General features: G+C 38.1%; 1 protein-coding gene across 8 annotated transcripts in view; it reads left to right on the forward strand.

Annotated features, from left to right (window-relative positions):
- The window catches only part of KLHL32 (kelch like family member 32), a 131,169-nt gene that overhangs the window by 77,866 nt on the left and 32,478 nt on the right, over nucleotides 1-20,825 (forward strand). For all 8 annotated transcript variants that reach the window (XM_074538538.1, XM_074538536.1, XM_074538534.1 and 5 more), the window contains one exon: nucleotides 3,377-3,592. In XM_074538538.1, the coding sequence (XP_074394639.1) occupies nucleotides 3,377-3,592 (216 nt within the window). The remainder of the gene's footprint in view (nucleotides 1-3,376; nucleotides 3,593-20,825) is intronic.

The raw sequence follows: 20,825 nt of genomic DNA on the forward strand, positions 1-20,825 counted from the left end.
GTGAGATTTCAGAACTATTTAAACTTAGTTTTAAGTGCTGTACCTGTAATTTTATACATGTTTTCTTAGCCTGAATGTGTTTCAGCAGTGTAACATGCATCATATTTGAAGACATAGGATCACTACCTTCAGCTCTTAGTGACAGTTCTGCTTGTGTCCATATTTCATCCTTTAGCTCAAAAAAAGTGGCATATACATAAAAGGTTATGAAGAAGGGGTTAAAAGTTTCAAAAATTTTCAGAAGCCTGGTTTGTAATGCCTGTTTTCCAAGAACATGTACTGCAATACAGTAACACACGAAAGTCACACACTACTTCAAAATTTTATAGATGCTCAGTTAATGCAATATAATAAAATCTGTGGAAAGCAGAGACTGCCAGTACTCTTACTCATGAACACACCTAAATTTCCTGTTAAGTAACCTATTTCACTGTTTACCAAAGTTTTTAATTCAATTAAGGTTTTAGCATGAAAAATTTATTCAAATCAGATTGAGCTGACAGTGATTGCTTTGATCCTTCCTGTGGGACTTTTTTAAAGCTAGAAGATAAGGTGCGTTTTTCTTTCATAATTTTATATACTTCATTTTAGACTGTTTTTGAAAACTTGACCACTTATAAGAGCAAAGTTATGTGATCTAGGGTATACATTGAACAATCTCGATGTGACATTTTTGCCTTCTAGGATCATAACTGAGGCAGTAGTGTATAGTACTGTATAAACCTGATTTTCATTTGTAAAACCTAATGAAATATTTGCCCCTTTGTCTGTGAAATAGAAACCTGTAGATCAACTCTAACCTTACAAAATCAGAAATGAACATTACTGATTCCAGGCCAAGGCCAGTTTTAACAAAACACACTTTCAGTATTCATTAACAAGTAGACTGTGAGTTCAGCTACCACATTATGTTAGGAAGCATCAAAAATCATCTGAAACTTAGTAATGAAAATAAGTAAACCCATAAGAGCCACCCTCAAAAAAAACCCCAACTCGCATACATAAATAAGCATTTGAAATAACTTACTACATGCAGTATAAGTAACTGGTGAGATTTTATTTATACATCCATAAGTATATTTGGCCTCTTTAACTGTAAGACAGCTTTCATAAGAGCAACTTTGATTGCTTCTGATTTGAGAGGATAGGGGAGTTTGGAACTCATGAAAAATATCCAAACCTAAAATGAAGGCTTACCAATGTCTTTCAGATTTCCCTGAAAATGTAAAGTTTTTTCAGAGGTGGATTGCATTTGTGTGTCTCATTACTGAGTCTCTCTAATAGAGGATCCTGTTATGTTATCTCCAGTATTTTCCTCCTCTGAAGTCTGCTAAAAGCCACCTCTCCTTCTCAACCAACACTTAGTGGGGTTTGTTCAGGCATGTATTGTAGTGGGACTGTTGATCCTCAGCTCACAATGCTTGATTATTTATTTATTTATTTTTTATGTCCCTAGACATAGCCATTGACTGCAAAAGAGCTCAATAAATACACTCTGAGCGCTTCTAAATTTCTTTCTGACATTTGGGATTTTTTCAATCAGTGAGTTCTTTGAAAAGATAGTTTTCTGAGCCAGAGACAATAAACTGTGGTTGCTGCTTGTCAAATACTGTGCTGTTTGCTTGGATTAGACTCCTGTGTGTTGTTGTCACCATTACATGGCCATCACAGGAGTGGGGTTGTGAGGTGCCATCTGTGATCTGAAGATACTAAATCACCAGGCAAGCTCACAGACCAGATACTTTTCATGTAGAATTCATTCTTTTATCTTTCTTTCTGCAGATTTATTCTTACCTCCTCTGTGTTAATGTGAGGAGGGGCTGACACTAGAATAGTTGTGGCTTTTGGGATGATGGCTGTTAATGCTTGTTCTGAAAATGTAAAGAACTTTGTTCTTCCAAGAAAACCATGGGAAGCTCTTATGCAGAAGTCTAAGTAGATAATGAGTAAGATTTATCTTTAGTGTACAACTCTGCTGGGGAGGGTGAACCGTTCAGACTGGGAGATTATGTAACAAGGAACCTCCGCAGGAATTTGATTCCATTTCCTCCAGTACTGACTCCTCTAAGCAGGTTAAAAAATTCTTTCTCCACTCTCCATTGCATATGCATAAACAGCTCCACAGTCATCGGGACAGGCACCCAATTCACACGTTCAAGATGTAGTCCATAAAACATTCCAAAAAAACCCCTCTTCGCACTTTCCCATCTTCCCTGTTGCTCTGCTCTATCTGCCAGCCGTGCAGCTCATTTGACATTTACAAGATTTCTTGTCACTTTCATTTGGTGCTGCCATTCCATCCAGCAGAGCAGTGAAAGTGAAATTGACTTAATTTAGTCTGTTTCTCTTCCTTGCTCCAGTCCCCGCGTTAACTCACCAGCAGAGTGAGACTGACGAGGCTCCTTGTCATTCTCACCCATGGGGCTGGTCAAGGGGAAGGCGCTGATAGGGAGCAGGGCGCTAAATTGGAAGATGAGAACCAGGATTGCGGAGGAGAGGGGAAGAGAGGTGTGAGCATGCAGCAGGAACAGAGAAAACGGGTAAACATGATTATTATTTCTCAGATGCCCTGGGTGCTTTTGTCTAATAGAGGTGAATTCTTGGGCTGTTCCCTGAAAGGAGCAGTGTGGTCTAGAACAGCAGTAGTTAGTTGTCTAGGTACTAATTGATGAGGGATGCCAAGTTGAGAACGTTTAGCCCGAAAATATTGGTCATCTGTTAGCAGGATGGGCAAAGCTTTCTGCCCTGAGCTACTATAGCTTTTGCTCCTCACATTTTCAGCTGCCAGGAGAGAGAGGAAGCCAACATCCACTATATTTTGGTGATGGTGGTTGGAGAAAAAAAAAAGGGTTCATTTGTTCAATGAAGAAAAATTCATATGTAATAAAATGTTGCTTAACATCTTGTATTTTGTGAGGTTTCACAGAACAAAAGTTGTGCTACACAGGTGTTCTTCTTCAATCAAAACAGTAAATAATGAACAAACAATTGCTTTGTAACAAACCATTGTAGTTAAAAAATGCATTTTTTTAATCCACTTGTTAGCTCCTGTGAGCTCTCTTGACATACAGTGTAAATCTTGCTGGTTTATTATATTATGTGCTAATCCATATTTCTTACAGATGCTTTATGCATAAATAACCTTAGGAGTTGCAATATAAATTAGTACTATCATATATATTTGCATATGCAATGGTAACACATATACATTTTGAATGAGGCAGTGTTAATTAACTTGAAGTTATATTGCCTTCCTTATCCACAGCTCCAAAAGAATAACCTTTTTTCATTATCTGAGACCTGTGGATTTTTATATTCTCTGTTTCGGGTTTGGGATATTTTTGTGACGTGTATTTTGTTTGCTTCACCCATCTAGGAATTAAATAGTTTTAATTACTTGGACCTGTACAAGCTTGCGGATCTTTTCAACCTTACTTTGTTGGAGAATGCAGTCATTGGCTTCTTAGTAAAACATCTCTCTGAGCTATTGAAGAGCCATCCTGAAGAAGTTCTGGCACTCCCATACTGCCTTCTTCGAGAGGTTTTTAAAAGCGATAGACTCACTTCACTCAGTGAAGAACAAATCTGGCAGGTAAGGGGATTGGTGAACAACCAGAATGTGTGACACTCTATAAACCATAGCAGTAATCTGTTGTTTTGAAACCCTGGAGCAATCTCGAGGGAGAATAAGCACTTGAGCAAAAACTGTGAATAACAACTGAGGGAAATTTCTAAACGAAATTCTAAAAATGTTGTGTTGTGTTAATGCAATTACTTTGTTTGAGAGAGAAATTTGTCATGCTGTTTAACTTCTGCTACTTAAATACAGACAGAGATTTTCCTCCAGATCCAACTTCTTTGATAGGAAGCGATGGCTGATGCACGCAGCTCAATTATAATTGCCTCTGATGAGGCTGGTGCCATGAGTCTGGTGGCAAACTTGCTTCTGCAGTCTCTCTCATTCACTTCAGACAAATTTAGCTGCATAACTTCAATAGTCATTGAAATTGTTTGGGCCATCACAGCTGACTTTGCCTGAAACAAATGAGAGAATCATCACACAGGCAGCACTGCTCCAAGATGAGTGGAAGCTTCGATGGAAGGTTTGTCCAAGAAGCCTGAGATCACTTCCTTTTAAGAAGCTGGATCTAGAAAAGAACCAAGTTGCTAGCCATAAAGTATTAACAAGATAAAAGCACTGCACTGTGTTGTGACGTTTAGTGTGTATGGGCTGGGAGAAAACTGAATGTGAGAAAAACACATTGCCTGTTAAGAGAAACACAAAAACTAAACCAAAATTTGCCCTTGGAAATGTTCCCATTGTATGTCTGTAAAAATTCACTGTGGAGTGGAAGGAAATCTCTGTAATATTGATTACCCAAAGATGTTTTTCTGTTTCGTTTTTGCTGCCATGTTTTAGAGAGGAAAGTATTTCAGTGTATTTCAAGGTAGAAGGAAACTTGCTAAAAAGAAACCTGTGCATTCCTTTTAGAAAGTGGGTTATATTAGCCAAACAGAGAAGACTGTGTTTTAGAAAATCGATTTATTTTTCAACCCCTATTACCTATTTATTATCTATTTATCTTTTGGATTATTCTAAGGAGATAACTACATTTGGATGCTATCAGTTTCTCAAAGTGTAAAGTGTATATTCATCATTGGGATGCTTTATGTTCTGTGGATGAATAATGTCATGCAGGATAAGATATTTATTCTTTAAAAAATAAAAATACCAGGTTAACCAGTGTGAAGATGTAACATAACCCTTCAGTTATGTAGCAGGCATATTTTTTTTCCAAAATTTTGAGGCTTTACATGATAGAGTATGTTACAAAGGTGGTATTTTCTGCAAATACCAAAATGAAGTTGGACTTTTTCCTGTCCTAGTCCCTGGAGGATGCCTGTACTACACATGATGATGGGTTGTGTTTGGTTTAGGTTTTTGAGGCACACTGCTCTGGAATCCTAGCCCATATTCCCTTTATCAGAAGCAAGTTCTGATGTGCAAGTTTATGCATGGAGCATGGGTGATTGGCTGATTGGGTTTCATCATCATTTCTCTGCAGAGCCAGTGGAATCTCCTAGCTACATGCTTGGGTCTGCTTCTGCTAGAAGAGTTTCTATGGGAAGCTATTCAAGTATAACTTAATACTCGCTCAAAATCTGCTATAATGATTTTGGGAAGTGGGAGTGTTCAAATCCTGTCTTACTGTCCTGTTCTGCAAGACTCAGACTCTGAATTTTCTTAATTGTGTGTACTCCAGTCAATGAACACTTCATGAGGCAAATGTGACAAAGCCTCTGTTTCTGTTGCAGGGTCATACTGAGCAGAGATAGGTAATATGCTGCTTTCTGAGTGACAACAAACTCCACACTGTCCATTTAAGTGTTATCATAATAGCCTCTCTAAAGGTTACTACTGCTGTTCCGAAGATTTTTTTTAAACTAGGTTTCTGCTGCAGGCAAAATGTGCATGCATCTTTTTAATTCAGTTTGTAAAACCAGGAATAAATATATATTTATAAATATTCCAGGTTCCCAGAATGGATTAAAAGACACATATAAATATTTACCAATTTGGGCATTCAGAAGGCAATAAGAAACTGGTTTCTTGCTTTATCTTAGTAAATAAGTAATTCCCTCATAGTCAACCCAATAGAAGAAAATCAAATCAGACCAGCTATATTGCCTCAAGTGTAGTTAAGTTCATCATTTTTTGCTAAGGTTATAGTGGTAATGCAATATACCATGGAAGAATCTAATATTCAGCCCAGGGTGAAGATTGGGTATGCCAGAGGATTAGTGTCAGGGTGCTTTATAGAAGTGAAACTTGATGGACAGGCTGGAGACAGATCTACAGAATCTCATTAAATTGCTGAATTGTTCATTACTGAGCACTCTCACTGTAATAAAGTGCTCATTGACTTTGACAAATCCCCATCCCATGTCTTAAGGAAGAACAGCAAAGCAAGAGGTGTTGGGGAAGCTGGAGGAAATTTGCACAAAGTGGGGCAGATAATAGAAAAGCTGATGGGGGGATGCTGCCATTTGATTTATCTGTCTCACCTGTGACTAGTGTGGCCTCTGCACACACACATGGCTGCGTGTCACAGCAACATGAATTCAGCATGTCCCCAAGGCACCTTTGCTGGTAGGGCTGCCATGAAGTCCTAAGCACAAATTAAAACTTCCTCCAGAGAACCTCTGGAAAGGGTGCCACTGTCTGCAGAGCACAGTTTTTTATGCCAGTTTGAATTCCCAATATCCAGTGGGTGATCTGATCCTAGTGCACATAAAGATTAAGGTGCTTATTTTAATGCATCAAAAGGTGTATATGGAGTGATGCTTGAATATTATTTAAATGAATGATTGCAGCTCTTACCTGTCATACTTTGGATTTTTCTAGGCACAATTGGCTAGTTCTAATGAGTATGGTGAAATATAACTGAACAAACTGAGTCTGAGAAAGTTAAATGGTAATATTAGTGACAGTGTGATAGGCTGTGGGTTACTGCCAACTACTACAGAAATTCCTGTTGATTTTTCAGACTTCTTGGCTTGATGTGTCTTATTTTGAGTGGAGACAATAGACAAAGACTATAGTGATGTGGTTCTTAAAAAACCAAAAGCCCCACTAGAAAGCCTGTGTAGGCTGTGAAATTGGATCTATTTATGAGCCTCTTCATTACCTCTACCTTAGCTTAGGTAAGCTAAGACAGTAATTATGATTATTCATTGACATAAGATATGTTTTCATATCTTGATTTTTACATTTTATCAGCACGTGAGATTATGAAATATTCTTCTACATAAGAATTTTTTATTTGTCAGCTGCATTTAAATGTGTAAAGTTAAGTCAGTGACATGAAAAAAGGATTAAATAAAAAAAATGAATTAAACAAAGAAAAGAATCATGGGGAAGGTGGAGGAAAAAAACCTTTTTTTCCTGGCTTGTTCTTCTTCATCATAACCTGTGAAGCACCCTTCTTTTTTCCACAGGAAGCAGTCATGACAGAGACATAAATGTCTAGTTTATCGTGAAATAAAAAGTGAATCTTTTCATAATTGACCATTACAAGAAAGATTCATTGGCTGCACTTTAAGGAAGCAGGTGAATTCTTTGCCTTGGTAATTGAAAAAGTAAGCAACCCTGTAAGATGGAACAAGTTTGCCAGAGAAATACAGTGGTAGAGGGCTTGTTGGAACCTTAGCAAGTAGAAAGCAAGCTAAAGATTTAAGTAAAAAACTAATTTAGCTTTATATATAATTATGCCTTATATTTGTTATTAGAAACTTCAGTGTCATGAGACTTAAATATTCATATTTCAAATATCCTACTAATGCTTAGAGAGAGAAATATTTACTGGATTATTGTGTCTCTGTGCAGTAGATTGGTCAAATGGTTCTATTATTAAATACTGCACTTGATCCAAGGTGGACTCCTAAATCATATTTGGGAAAAATCTTAAGTGGGATCAGTATAGATTAATTTCTTCCATCCCTGCTTCTGTTTAAGTAGGTTGTTAAAGGATACATATAATTTTTAAGTAGCTAACAATAAAAGCAGGTCAATATTAGTATTTGTCAATACTTCTTCAGAAGCAAGGTTAGAAGTTTTCCCTTGGCTTTCTTTGGCTTCTTTTTTTTTCTATTTTTTTTTTTATTTTGCAAAGCAACTTGGTTACTTGGTAATCAACTGATAAGCAAGCAATCTAAGAAAAGCTGGTAGATAAAACTGCTTGAGTGGTTTATTCAGTTAGGATGCCTGCAAATGTGTTGTGCCTTTTCCAAGGCATTCCTGAGACATTGTAGTCCTGTTAAACTCCTTGTGTGTAGCTTCTGAACTTGTGTTCATGAAGTAATATGTTCCATGTGTCAAAGTGTAATGCTAGTTCCTTTTATCCCTGTGGACGTGCAGAAGCAAATACAAGCAGTGTTTGGTCTCTGTATTGGAGAAGTGTCTTTGCTTGAATAAATAGAAAAATGAAGGACAAGAAGACTGGAGTGTTATAGGTCAATATGAGCTTGTATTGTATCTTTTATAAAAAAATTAAGTGCACAAATCCAGTTTTCTTACTACAGTCCTGTTTATCCTCTTCTGTGCCCTATTTTCAACAGCCTTTTGTTATGCTTGAGCTCCATTTTGGATTTCCTGATGGCATTTGTGAAGGATCAAAATTTTTCTTCTGCAGAAATCCCACAGTTCAATGCTGTAGGAAATTTTGTGGTGTACACATTGTGGCAGCCTGCTATGATGGAACAGTTCTGTGCTGATGACAGATCCAAAGACATCTTCCATACATCTGCAGTGGTGCACACATTTACCTGTGCAGAACAGCAGTGTCTAAAGTGATTGTCATGTTCTGGTACAAGCTTGCCATTCCTTCAGATCAGTACTTGATTTTTTCTTGTGTCAATCTTTTGGTATTGCAGAGCAATTTTTCATATGGAGAGAGTATAAGTAATTTTTCTCAGGGGTATATATATATTTTAATGAAATGTGACCTAAGTGCCTTGCTGAATGTGAACTTAAGTTTTACTGCCAAACAAGTAACAACATAAAATATATGTGAAGGAAAGCACCTCAGTAATCAATGTTGTGTTTAAGCAGTATATTAGCCTTTCACTATTCAAGAAATAAGCTTAAGTGCTCTCTTGGGCAATAAGTGAAATAATGTCTATTCTGATGCTTGTTCCTAGTGAGTATTTACCCTAAGCAGAAAACTACCTCTCTAAAATGTGGCTGTCAGCCTCTCATCAAGAAAGGCATAGAAGAGAAAAAAGGGGCTTGATGCATATCTGAGGTGAATAGGTGAGGCTAAATGAAAAAATTAGTATATTACCCATGTGTGTTTTGCTGTACTTTTACCTCCTTTTTTCTACCCTTTTTATGAAAGTCCACATAAAATTGCCAGAGAACCAGTATCCAGTGTACTACATCTGTGATGGTTGTGCTATGTGTGTCATGACAGACTGAGCAAGCAAAATCACACAGTTACCCTCAAATAAAATTAGTATGGAAACATAACCTCTGATAGGCTGCAGCTTTCCTTTTCCTTAGTCTAATCCTCATAAACATAGGTATCTCACCTGAATTGACTCTGTGCAGTGGTGCATTTCTCACAGTCTCTCCAGACTGGGTGGGATTAATTTTTATAAGGCATGTGCAGATTTGGTAGGACATCCATCATAGGTAGGCCAAGCCAGTAGCTGTGGCCCAAGGTCTGTAGGAGGTTGGTGTCCACTGGCACTGCAGACTGGCCTGGGTTCATGCACAATACAGAGGGTCAAGCAGTGGGTGTAGGCAGCAGGAACTCACACAGTTCAGCTGGTGTGCTCAGGTCACACACTATTTATTCCTGATATAATTTCTGTATCATTAGTAATAGTAATGGCTCTTTGGCTTATAGGGAAAATGAATGCTGTCCCTGTTGGCACTGTTCCCTTATTTTATGAAACACCTTTCCCCTTTGTCTACTTTGGTTCAATTCAAATGGGCTCTTAATTTGTCCTTTACAGTAATATCTTGGGAACTTTATATATGCTTTTGTTCTGAACTTTTAAAAGTTTCTTGTTTTTTGAATACTAGCTAATATATTTACTGTTATTTATCAAGTCTAACAATATAGAACGTGATTTCCAGTATTAAAGCTATGCTAGGAGCAACTGTGTGTTCTTCTAATGCTCTTTTTCATACATGTCAGAAAACTTGATTATTTTGGTGCTGTTGTTGTGAGCCTTGGAGAATTACTGGAGAGCATTACTTTGGTCTTGCTGTCCTACAGTAATGTTGCCTCAACTTATTTATCCCAGATTACCTTCAGAAGTGCACAGAGCATCACACCAGTATTTAGGAAGCCTGCTGTGCTCACAGCTCTTGGATTTAGGTCAGTTCTTCAGCTAAGCAGTGGATGTGTGTTTTGATTTAGAAAAAGACACCAAGGTATCCACACAGCAAGACTTCTTCTGTGTTGCTGCATTCTATGTTTGAATTTGCCTGCTGTGGGGGGATTTGTATTGACTGTTGCCCTCTTTGTGGCTCAGATCTGTTGGATATTATCTACAGTATAATTGTATAAATATACACATATATGTAGTTACATAAAAAAAAAAAAAGTTGCTGAAGCTGTTTTGAAAGCCAGGTATGGTTGAAAATATGCATCAATTTTTAAGTTGAAGAATATAACACAAAGTCTAAACTCCACAGATACCATGGATGATCAAATATGTCAGTCTGTTGTTACTATCTTAGTTAATTTCTTCCATTCAGAGATATAAATGTTAGTAATCTTTACTCTTTCAAAACCTTGGTAAAGCTGTTTAACATTGTTTCCAATGGGTTTAAGCTTGTGGAAAATGATAGGAAGTTAGAATCTCTTCTGAGAATTCCCAGTTCTGTATTTCAACAAATTTTCCTTTGGGAGCTGATAGAAGCATTACTTTGTAACCACAAAGCCAAAGAAGACAGTGGAAGAAAATTGAATTCCATGTTTCCTGAATCCGTGCACATGGTCATCAATGTGTTAAGATAGCTGCAATCTCATTCTGGGGTCAAGTGCCCAAAGTGTGCCCAGTTGGAGGTAGTGAAGTCTCACCTGTGTGTCCAGACCTGCAGCAGGTGTGTTGGTCCAGCACAGCTGCTGAGATCTCAGTATCTGGTGCCCTTTGCTGCCACTCCTGCCCCAGGATCAGGACACCAGTGGCTCCAGGAAGGTGAGGAGGCAAGGAGATGGAAAAGCTGTGTCACTTCTGCACAGCCTTTCTTACTCCAGCTGGGACACCCTTGGCAGCTTCCAGATGTGCGAGTGAGCTGCGGAGCTGAGGATTTCCTTGCCTTGTGACAAAGGGTTACTTTTACTCCTTTGATCACTTCGGACTCCCTCGTGCTAGGGAGAAATGGAAGAAATTACGACAAATACACTTGTCAAGAAGATCTTAAGAAGATTTCCTGTGAAGCGGCTTCCAAGCTAAAGGTCTATGTGGGATAGTAATGACAGATTGAAAGATAACAGTCTCTGAAGTGAAAATCTGTGCTGAAGAGCTTTCAAAGTGCTCCTTTAGGGTGGAGCCTATTTTAATGTTGGAGTGAAACTATAGGACATAATTTTACAAGGTTTATCTTATAGCAGTTACAGATGTTTTAGTTTGCTTCAGATATTATTTAGTAGGTTTATATAATAAATTAATGTTTGTTTTAATCTTATAGTGGGGAAGCTCTGACATTCCCAATTCATTAGATTCTTTTGGGATCTCAAATGCAATTGCAAATGTGGTTCAAAATGTTTAAGTTAATTTTTTGAAAGAAATAGCTTTCTTAGAACAATTAGTTGATTTTGAAAAATTAATGCAGGACTCATTTGATTAAGCAGTGAGGTAATCTGAAGTCCATCATATGGCGATTAAACCAAAATCAGTAAAACTGACTGAGAGAATGGAGATTGTACAGACTGGAGAAGGCCTCAGGAAGCCTTTATAGCAGCTTTTCAGAGTCTAAGAGGGCAGACAAGAAACATGGAGAGGGACGTTTTTGAAGTACATGTGGTGACACAACAAGGGGAAATGGTTTTAACTGGAAAAAGAATAGGTTTGCATCAGAAATACAGAAGAAATTCTTATTGTGAGGAGGTGAGGCACTTGCAGAGAAGTTGTGGATGCTCCATCCCTGACAGTGTTCAAGGTGAGGTTGGATGGAGCTTTAAGCATCCTGGTCTAATGGACACTGTCCATGACCTGGGGTTGGAACTAGGTGATCCTTAAGGTCCCTTCCAACCCAAACTATTCTGTGATTTTGGTTGGAAAATTTGACATCAGAGGTTTTGAAGTAATAGTGTGTTGAACACATGCATATTTATAAACCAGCTAAGGAGAGCATGTACTTTGAAGTACATTTTTGTGTGACCAAAGATTTTGATGACACACAAGTCCTGTATAGCTGTTGTAAAGATTATTATAGAAAATGATACTTTTTTTTTGGTGATTTGTTGGATTTGCCTATTAAATACCTAGAAAATTATACCCTAACAATAGGGAAGAAAGGAATAGAAATCCTTTTACATTCAAGAACCATTTAGACTAATTTTCACAGAGTTAAATTGCATTTTTATAGAATTTTGTCAATTTTGTGCCTATTTCATTTTCTAACAGTTTTTTACTGATGAAAGCTTGTAGATTCTTGTCTCTGGAGTGAGCTGCTACACTTCTAAAATATATTTCTGAGGGGAAAATAGCAAGAGAGGAATAGCAATAAAAACAGTGTGTATCAGATTGTAAAAATTGTCTTTTCCACGTATTAATTATGTACCAGCAACTTGTTTTAGTGCTAAATGTGTCTATAAAGTTCCAATGCATTTGATGTCAACCTGAGTGTTTTCTCTAAAAGTAAAAATGAGCAGTTTTAGATTTTGAAATGATGGCTGCTGGAGGTAGGTTCTTTTCCACCTCTGTCCTTACCCTGTTTCAGAAAAGATAAATACTATCATAAACCCTAATCTCCTTAAAATGAAATCAAATCACAGTTACGAGCCCTAGTTAAACAGCTCTGTTTATGAAGAGATAAGCTTCTGCTCTTTACAGCTTCAGAAAACTTATCTGATATAAAGCACCTAGCAATGTTGGTTCTACCATCTCAACAAATGATGGAGGATTCAAACTTGAGCATTTTTTGATGCATTTGAAAAGGGACAGCAAGAAGTTTTTTACCTCAGAGCTTCTTGCCATTTTATCCACTTATTAAAGAGAGTAGGTTTTATGGACCTGTGAAGCTACATTTTAGGAATGTTGATGTGACAATGCAGAGTGACACAGAGTCCCCAGGCAGTGCAAAGGAGAGCTGCTTTATTGCAAAAACCTGGCCTTTTTAAGCAGTTTGGCCTTTATCAGCTACATAGTTTTAAATCATAACAAACATAATTCAACCAACCACCATGCAACATGATGTGAACTCACAGTGGTTACAGAACTTGTTTTTCTACCTCTAATTCAGCTGAGTCACTTTCCCTTTTCTGCTTAGCAGAGGTAACAGGCCTAAGCCATGGTTTTACAAGGCCTTCCCTTTGTTAAGGTTTTACCTAGATGCAACATGTTTATGATGAGGAGATTGATTTCCTTGTCATTTCTAACTCTCGGTGGCTGGATTTGTTTTAAAGGAAAAAGTTGAGATTGTGTCTCTGGAGAAAGCAAGATTGAGTCTCTGGATGCCATATTTTGGATTTGCTTTGCTGTGGTTTCATTGGCTTTGCATTCTCCTTTTTGATGCTCTTGTTAAAACAAATTTTGACTTGAGCACAAAAGTAAGCAGAGCCTTTCCACTGTGATTATTCCTGGCTTATTTATTTTATGTGTGTAGACTCCCAGGTGTAACAGCCATTGCAGTGCACAGAAAACAGAGGCTGTGAGTGGTGGGTTGCTGTGAAGTCTGTTGCAATAGGAGCTGCACACAAGCTCATTCAGCTTTTAAACACATGCTTGAACATGTGGAGGGTCACTGAGAGGGGTTGCCAGGGTCTTGCTTGCCCCTTCTACCACAGTGGAAGAACCAGTTGGATGTGAGAAGCACATTTGTAAATCTGCCTTCGTAGAGAAGCTCCAAGTGACTGTGGAGGAAACTCCTCTGTGGTTTGAGGACCTGATCACACAGCATCAGACTTCTCTTGAAGCACACCGTGGGACAGTTTTGTCTTTGCTGCTCCAAGGTTAAGAAAGGATGCAGTGTTTATGGCCTGTATTGCCTTGCACTTTTCAGCTGCAAAAATATCTCAAGTACTTTTGGCAGATGATACTTTGGGAATTGTTTTGTCCTCGCTTTCAGATACCTGCATATCACCAGACTTTGTTCTGTGGCATGAGCACCTAAATTTCCACTGGATTTTTGGTAGTGGAATAAAGAGACTCAGTTGGACAGATTGAGGGGACAGATTTTGATTAAGACGCCTAATTTTTCTCTTAGTTCCCATTTTGAGAAAGTGGTTGAAATGTAAACTTCTCTTGGGGAAGCCTGAATTTTACTTATAATTTGCTTTTAGATACTTGGAAGGAACATTCTGTATAATTTTGAAGTTCAGATTCCCCAGAAGGTGTAAAATGGCAAGCTTTCATGAGCTGTGATAATTTACAACAGCTGAGAGTTTACCTTCTGTCTGTACCTTACTTCACTTTGAACTCCAGTAGGTGAGAACAGGTTTTCTATTATAGCAACTCATTGCTTTAATAAGAATACTTACCATATATAATGTTATATATTAATATAGTTCAGCTAGCCTTTTGTAAAGCTGATTTGCTCTCATAGTTATTTTATTGTAAGTCTAAAAAGATGGAATATCTTTATTGAATTTAATCAATATCTTCTAGGTAAACTTCTTACTCTCATGGCCAGTAAATATAAGTGGAGACAGTGTGCAAATGAAGTGAATACAATTCTGAATGCATAAATTCCATTATTTACTTTTATTACAAAACTGGCAATTTTTTGTGTTTCGTAGGAAACACATACATAAAAAGATGAAACTAGCATTGTCCTTCTCCCTAACCTTTTTTTGTAAAATAATGTTCCTGTTGAGAAGGCCACTATAGTAATGTAGCACTAGGGGCGAAGGAAGCTTGCAGTAAAGCACTGAACTGACAAGGCAAGGGACTGTACTGGGTTGGTGGAGAGCTTGTCTTTGGATAAACAATTCCTCTCTTTCTCACAAAGATGCTGGGCAGAAACAATTATTAAAAATTTCTGAGACAGAAGTACAGGTGTTAAAGTTGTTACTCCTAAAGCTGTTTGATTATGAGTAAGAAATCTGCCAAAGATGTGTATGTTGTATTGTCCTCCTTGCACCTGTTGAAACACTGTGCAGGACAACATTTCTGTCCAGCAGCAATTGGTGATGGATGCTTTACTGCTTAAATGCTTTAAGGAGGTAGACATTATCAGCAGTTATTATTATCAGTTGAGAAAAATTGAGAATTATTTTTAATACATTGTGATTAGCTTTAATGCTGTGAATGTTTTATAAATGTGTGTTTTTAGTACACCTGCATTACCTGTATCTGCTTTAATTACAGCATATCATGAAATGCATAATCTTTGGTGCTAGAGACTTTGACCATTAACTGTGCTTGCTGCAGTGTTTTTCAGCTGAAAGATCAAAATCAAATTTCTGCTTCTTGCAAAGTGGCTTACAGACTGCAGGGCTCATGTTCTGAAAGTTGCAGGTTGTCACCATGACATCACATAAATCCCAAACCTGCAAACCAGCCTAGAGATAGAGCATTTCTTATTTAGGCCAGCAGTTCCCTGTGTAGTACTCTGGACAAATCCACTGCAGCTTCTGCAGAGCCTGATCAGGAGGACATACTCTAACAAGTGCTTTCACCCTCCAGAGATAATGAACCTTGGTGTTCTTTAATCTTCCTTTGGGGCTGTGCATTTCCTGAAGTCAATTCCTTTATATTTGGCTTCCCTCTTTACTGCCTGAGTTAATCCCTCAGTCCTCCAAGCCCTGCCCATTTGTGAGGCTGAGTCTGACTGCATCACAATGATAATATTTGGGTCTGGAAAGACGCATATTTTTTTCTTTCCTGCCAGCTGTGATCTCAGTCTTCAGTTTGGGAGCAGACTTCAGGGGCACCCATGTACACAATGCCAGTGCCATTGCTGAAGCAGAGTTCTAGCAACAGTGTGGACTTGGCTGGGTAGGAGTTGGGGACAAATAGCAGAATGACAGGATCTTTGATCGTGTGCAGTGGTCCCTTGTGGTGGGAAATGTGAATCTGAGACACCTCTCTATGTGGAGAAATGTTTGCTTTGGAATCTTCTTTCTGCTGCATCCAGCAAAACACGTGTTGGCAGCTTCCCAAACTCTCACTTCCCTTCTTCACTGGTCTGTGAGGAATGTTTTGGGTTCATTCACAAGAGTTCCGATTTTATAAACAGTGTCCTTATATTTGGAATAGCATAGACTTCAATAATTGTAAATAGCGCCCTGTGCATCAGTAAGGATGTGCAAGCCTCCTCACAGCTTCTTTTGCTGAGGGCACTTCCACTTAGGTGAATATTCTGCCTACAGTCCTAAACTTTTAAGGAAGTAAAACTTCCCTTCTGTGGTGTGAGAAGAGATACAGGACGTTAAATTTGTTAAAAGCCGTTGGTGTTTGGATCAGAACTTCTGTATCCACTCATCTTTCAGACAAATCATAATCTTTGCTTCTATGCTGTTTGTTTTGTTCTTTGGTATGCTGACATGAACATTGGTATGAATTTTGTAATACTTGACACTAGAGAACATCTGATGATGACCAAGACCACAGAACAAAAGTTTTACCCCTCACTGCTTGCAATACTTGCTTCTCTCAGAGGTACAATTCAATTAGATTATTTTTATTTATCTCACCTTCCTTGCAGCAGCCTTGTGAGAAGGGGAAGCTATATGGGTGGAGCAGGGTGAGTCTGGGAGAGGAAGTGAACCCAGCAGAGGAGGTGCAGGACACCTGAATCTTTCATTCTTCTCTTATTTTCTGTACGCAGCCCCTACATTTTTTCTTTTTTTTTTTTTTTTTTTTCTCCCTGGTCACTTACAAGACACCCTGAATCAGTGCTGATAAGTAAGGTAAGAAACACCTACTGGGATTGATTAATTTCCCATCCTTTAAAATGTGGGAATGAACAACCCAACCCACCCACCAGAAAACTAAATATTGATGCTGTCAGTGGCATGATAATTGGTCTCTACTTTCATCTGCAAACAAACCCTTGCTTGGATTCTATTATTCATTCAAAGAGCAAAAGGGTTATTAATGCAGTGTTCTTTAATTTATATTTTTCTTTTGTGTGTGTGTGAGAGAGAGAGAAAACAGGAGAGCAGTAATACAATAAATATATTGGCTAAGAGAAAACATTTGAAAATGATTCCTGCCATTTTTTTAAATCTTCTCTTATCATGAAGAATGTGAACTGTGATAAATTGTTCTGCTAATCAAACAGCACTGAAAGGTTAGGTCATTGGAAGTCTTTAGTCATTTTGTGCTTTTCAAGAGTGAATTTGTTAAAATTATGCTGAATACCCACTTAAAGCCTGGGCTGAAAACCCTACCTGTGTTTTATAACTCTGCACTGTCAGAACCCATAATAAGTCAAACATTCTTTCAGAGGTACTCATAAGGGAGAAAAAACCCCGTAAATTCAAGAGTAATTTCAGATTGTAAATGAAAAAGAGAGGCACGACTGTTCATTTGCACCAATCATGCCTTCCTTTCATCTGCTCTGATTAGGCCTGGTGCGGTTTCATCAAACTACTCCATCACTGAGCTGTCACTCCAGTCGTCTGTTGATTGAAAACAATCAGGGCTCTGATGGCACAATTATTCTGACCCTTTAACTAGAGGCTGCTGTGATAATGAAAGGTTGATTATGATAGTTTGTGCCTCTTTCAGTTTGCCAAGAAGGTTAATTTGGGCATCAGACGGATGTTTAATGGGCGCTTGCTGGCTACACTGAGGTAAATGAGAACGTGCAGTCTTCGATATTGCACGGATATAGTTTGGCTGTCAATCATTGTCATTTTGAGTTTGTGCCTCACACTCTGGAAATCACATTTTATTTTTTCCTTGGGATTTAATTTATTCTGTGCCCTGAGGAAGTTCTTTCACTCTGTGACCTTCACAGTAGCTTTCTCTGTCTTTTTTCGCTTCCCTCACACGGAGCCCAAAGGCATAATACATCTAGGGGAAAGTTTTTCTTTCATTTTTCACATTAAAAAAAAAAAAAAGGTAAAATTTAAAATCCCTGTTTATCAGCTCATCCTGAACAGAGCAAATGTTTTAATTCTGATTGTAGAATCCAAATGTGCAAATGGAAGCACGCCTGCTTGCTAATGCAGCGCCACACAGGGAGCTGCTTACGTAGACACACATTTGTAAAACTGACAAACAGGTAATTTAAAAACGTCTCTGTGTTAAGAGGCTGGGGGATGGCACGGCTTTATTTTCACATATGCCTTAGCTTGGTGCCTTGTGAATGTGGTTTCAGTCACTGCGCCGCAACTTTTTGCGTTAGAAAGTCTCTCTTCAGGGTTCAGGGCAAAAGGCATTTCATTGCTGATTCAGAGATTATTAATATTTACTGTGTTCAGATTGAGAGAATCATATGCATGATTTTGTAGTTGTTTGGCTCAAGGTGCAAAAGAAATGCAAATACCTCATAATTTTGATTGTTCCACATGCAGCTCATTAGAGTCTTATTTTTATGCACATTTTAAATTCAAAATAAAAAGAAGAAAAAGATTTCTATCTTTAAGGCTGTCTTGCATCTAGGCTCAAAACACTTATTTTTCCTGCTGTCCACAACTGTGTAAGATATTAAGTGACTGATAAAATTGCAGGAGTCTGGAGGCTGTGCCTGCATGGTTACTAACTTCTAAAAATATTTTTGTGTAACTCATGGCTTTGAAAAATTGTGTGTGTGTGTGTTTTGTTGTGTGATGGGACTTTTTCCCTCAGCAACAATTCTTACATTTTTCATCCTAAATGAATAATACAGATAAATTTAGTTCATCCTGCTTTAAAAGCTTCAATGAATATCCTAAACCCCCTCGATTTTGTCCTTTGTAGCCTCTAGAGACAAGGGTGACAAAGACCCTTTAGAGATCCAAATTCAGGCCCTTTGGAAAGCCCTGTTCAGTTTAGACTAGGTGAAAGTTCCTCCATAGCCCTCAATGGACTTTGTTCAGACCTTTGGTCAGTGTCCTGGTTTGTTCATAGATTCTGCTCCTCTACTTGAAATTTGAAGAGTCAGGGAGTTGCTGGAAATTGCCAACTGAAATGTGGTTTTGAGTCAGGAGATCCCAGTCTGGAACACCTCAGACTTGCTGAGTTAGATAAAATCTAATAAAAGGCAAAATTATTGCAAGTTTACAGCCAAAATATATATTCTTAGTGTTTCGAAGACCAAACTAGTAAAGTTCAAGTTTTGCTTTTTGAAGTTCACTTGGTGATTCTTTAAGGTGATTACTGCAGTAACTGTGTTGCTTTCATGACTCTTCTTGGCTTCAAAAATCAATAGAATCAGGTCTATAGCACTGTCCAATATGCTAAGGATACAAAGATATTAATTTGATTTCTTTTTTTTCTGGCCAAAACCTTTTGCTTCTGTTAAGGAACAGAAGAACTGTTCAGATGAGATTTATAGTTCTTTCTCTTTCCCTGATTTAATATCATCATCAGATTGTCACAAATTGAATCATTTGTGTTGCACATATCTGATCTCAGTCCAGGAAAATGCATCTTTCCACTTTTGTTTCCATATTTAAAATTTTGTTTTCTCCTAAAATGAGAACATTCACTAGGTTATTATAATTAGGATTTCTATTTTATTTAATGAGACAGTGTGAATTGCTTTAAAACCTTAGAAAATTTGTTTCCTTGTATTTGTTGCTAAAACAACCAAAACACAAAAAACCCAACACTCCAATGGCCTTGTTTTTTGCACTGCTGTCACTTTTTGACTTCATCTCATTTGCTAGACACGTTGGACGACATAAAGTAGCATATTTGCAGTCCATTGGGCTACAACGTGAATACATCAACTAAAGAGCAGGCCAGGATGACTTTAATAGAGTTCCTGTGGCCCCTCACAGAGCCCAGGTTTAGATAAGTTTTTTCTTTCTTGGAGCTCTGTCAACAGAAACTTTCCCTGACTTTGGCTTTGTGACTTGGATTAGTTTCTAACTGAACCTGAGTTAATAAATAAGAGTATGTCAGGCTTTTTGCACTCATGAAGTGGCTTGGCTTTTCTTATTAGAGGGCTTGGTGTGGTGTCAAGGGCAGGTCTGGCCCCTCTCCCAGCAGAGTGGCTCGAGAGGGGCTGCAGGGGATGCTGAGCGGGCACGGCACAGCCGGGATGGGCTCTCCTGCTCTCTCCCTGGGATAGCTGGCAGCCCAAAGGAACAGGTAGCCACTTCTTGCAGGGTTATCTTCAACAGGAGAGAGACTCCTAGTTCATCTTTAACCTCCTGTGCCTCCGTGGCCTCTCTGGCTGTGGCATAGGTGTGGTGTGTTCACCATGAACAGCAGGGAGGGAAGGACTGTGCTGCAGGCCTGTGTGACGTGTTCAAGCACTGCGCTGGAAACAGAAGCAGGTGTTGGAAAAACAATGAACTTGCTATCCAACATGCAGATGTACTTTGATGTGTGCTCCAACTGTGCTACAACATATTTTTCCATCTCTTTTCTGCTGTTTTGAGAAGGCACTCCATTGCTAAATCACATAATGTAACCTTGGAGAAGAAAAATCCTTTGGGTTAGGGCATTAGAATGAGAGAATTAATCTGGTTTGAAAATCATGCCCTTCTGAGGGTCTACTTTTGTCATTTACTTACTTTAGAAGATGAATATGGCAAAATATATTATTTATTAAAGTTTATATAGGCACTAGGCTGTAGCTTCCTTTACTCACTCATACATTAAAATTAATAGAAAAGAAGCTTCTAGCAATTTAAACAGAATTTTCCTATATGGGAGTAGGAATAGGAGTCTTTCCTTATTTTTGTAAATTATTTAGCACTGGTACAAATATTTTAAACCTCAAAATTGTAGATTGTCTTTTTTTTTTTTTTTGCTTGCTTGCTTGTTAGCATTTTAAGCACAGTTGTAATTTCAAATGCTATTGGTATTCCCTTAGAGAAGCCTTAAAGGATGTCTTTTCTTGCAGCATCATAAAGCCTGTAATGGCTTTGAGTTTATTTTGCCAATGCTGATTATAGTTGCTAATTGTTACTGTCAGAGAGGCAAAAACATAGGCACAATAATCAGTGTATAGATGAGGTGAATTCTGGATTTTTTATGTA

Source organism: Zonotrichia albicollis, chromosome 3 (genome assembly GCF_047830755.1).
Source record: "Zonotrichia albicollis isolate bZonAlb1 chromosome 3, bZonAlb1.hap1, whole genome shotgun sequence".
Classification (NCBI taxonomy): Eukaryota; Metazoa; Chordata; class Aves; order Passeriformes; family Passerellidae; genus Zonotrichia; species Zonotrichia albicollis.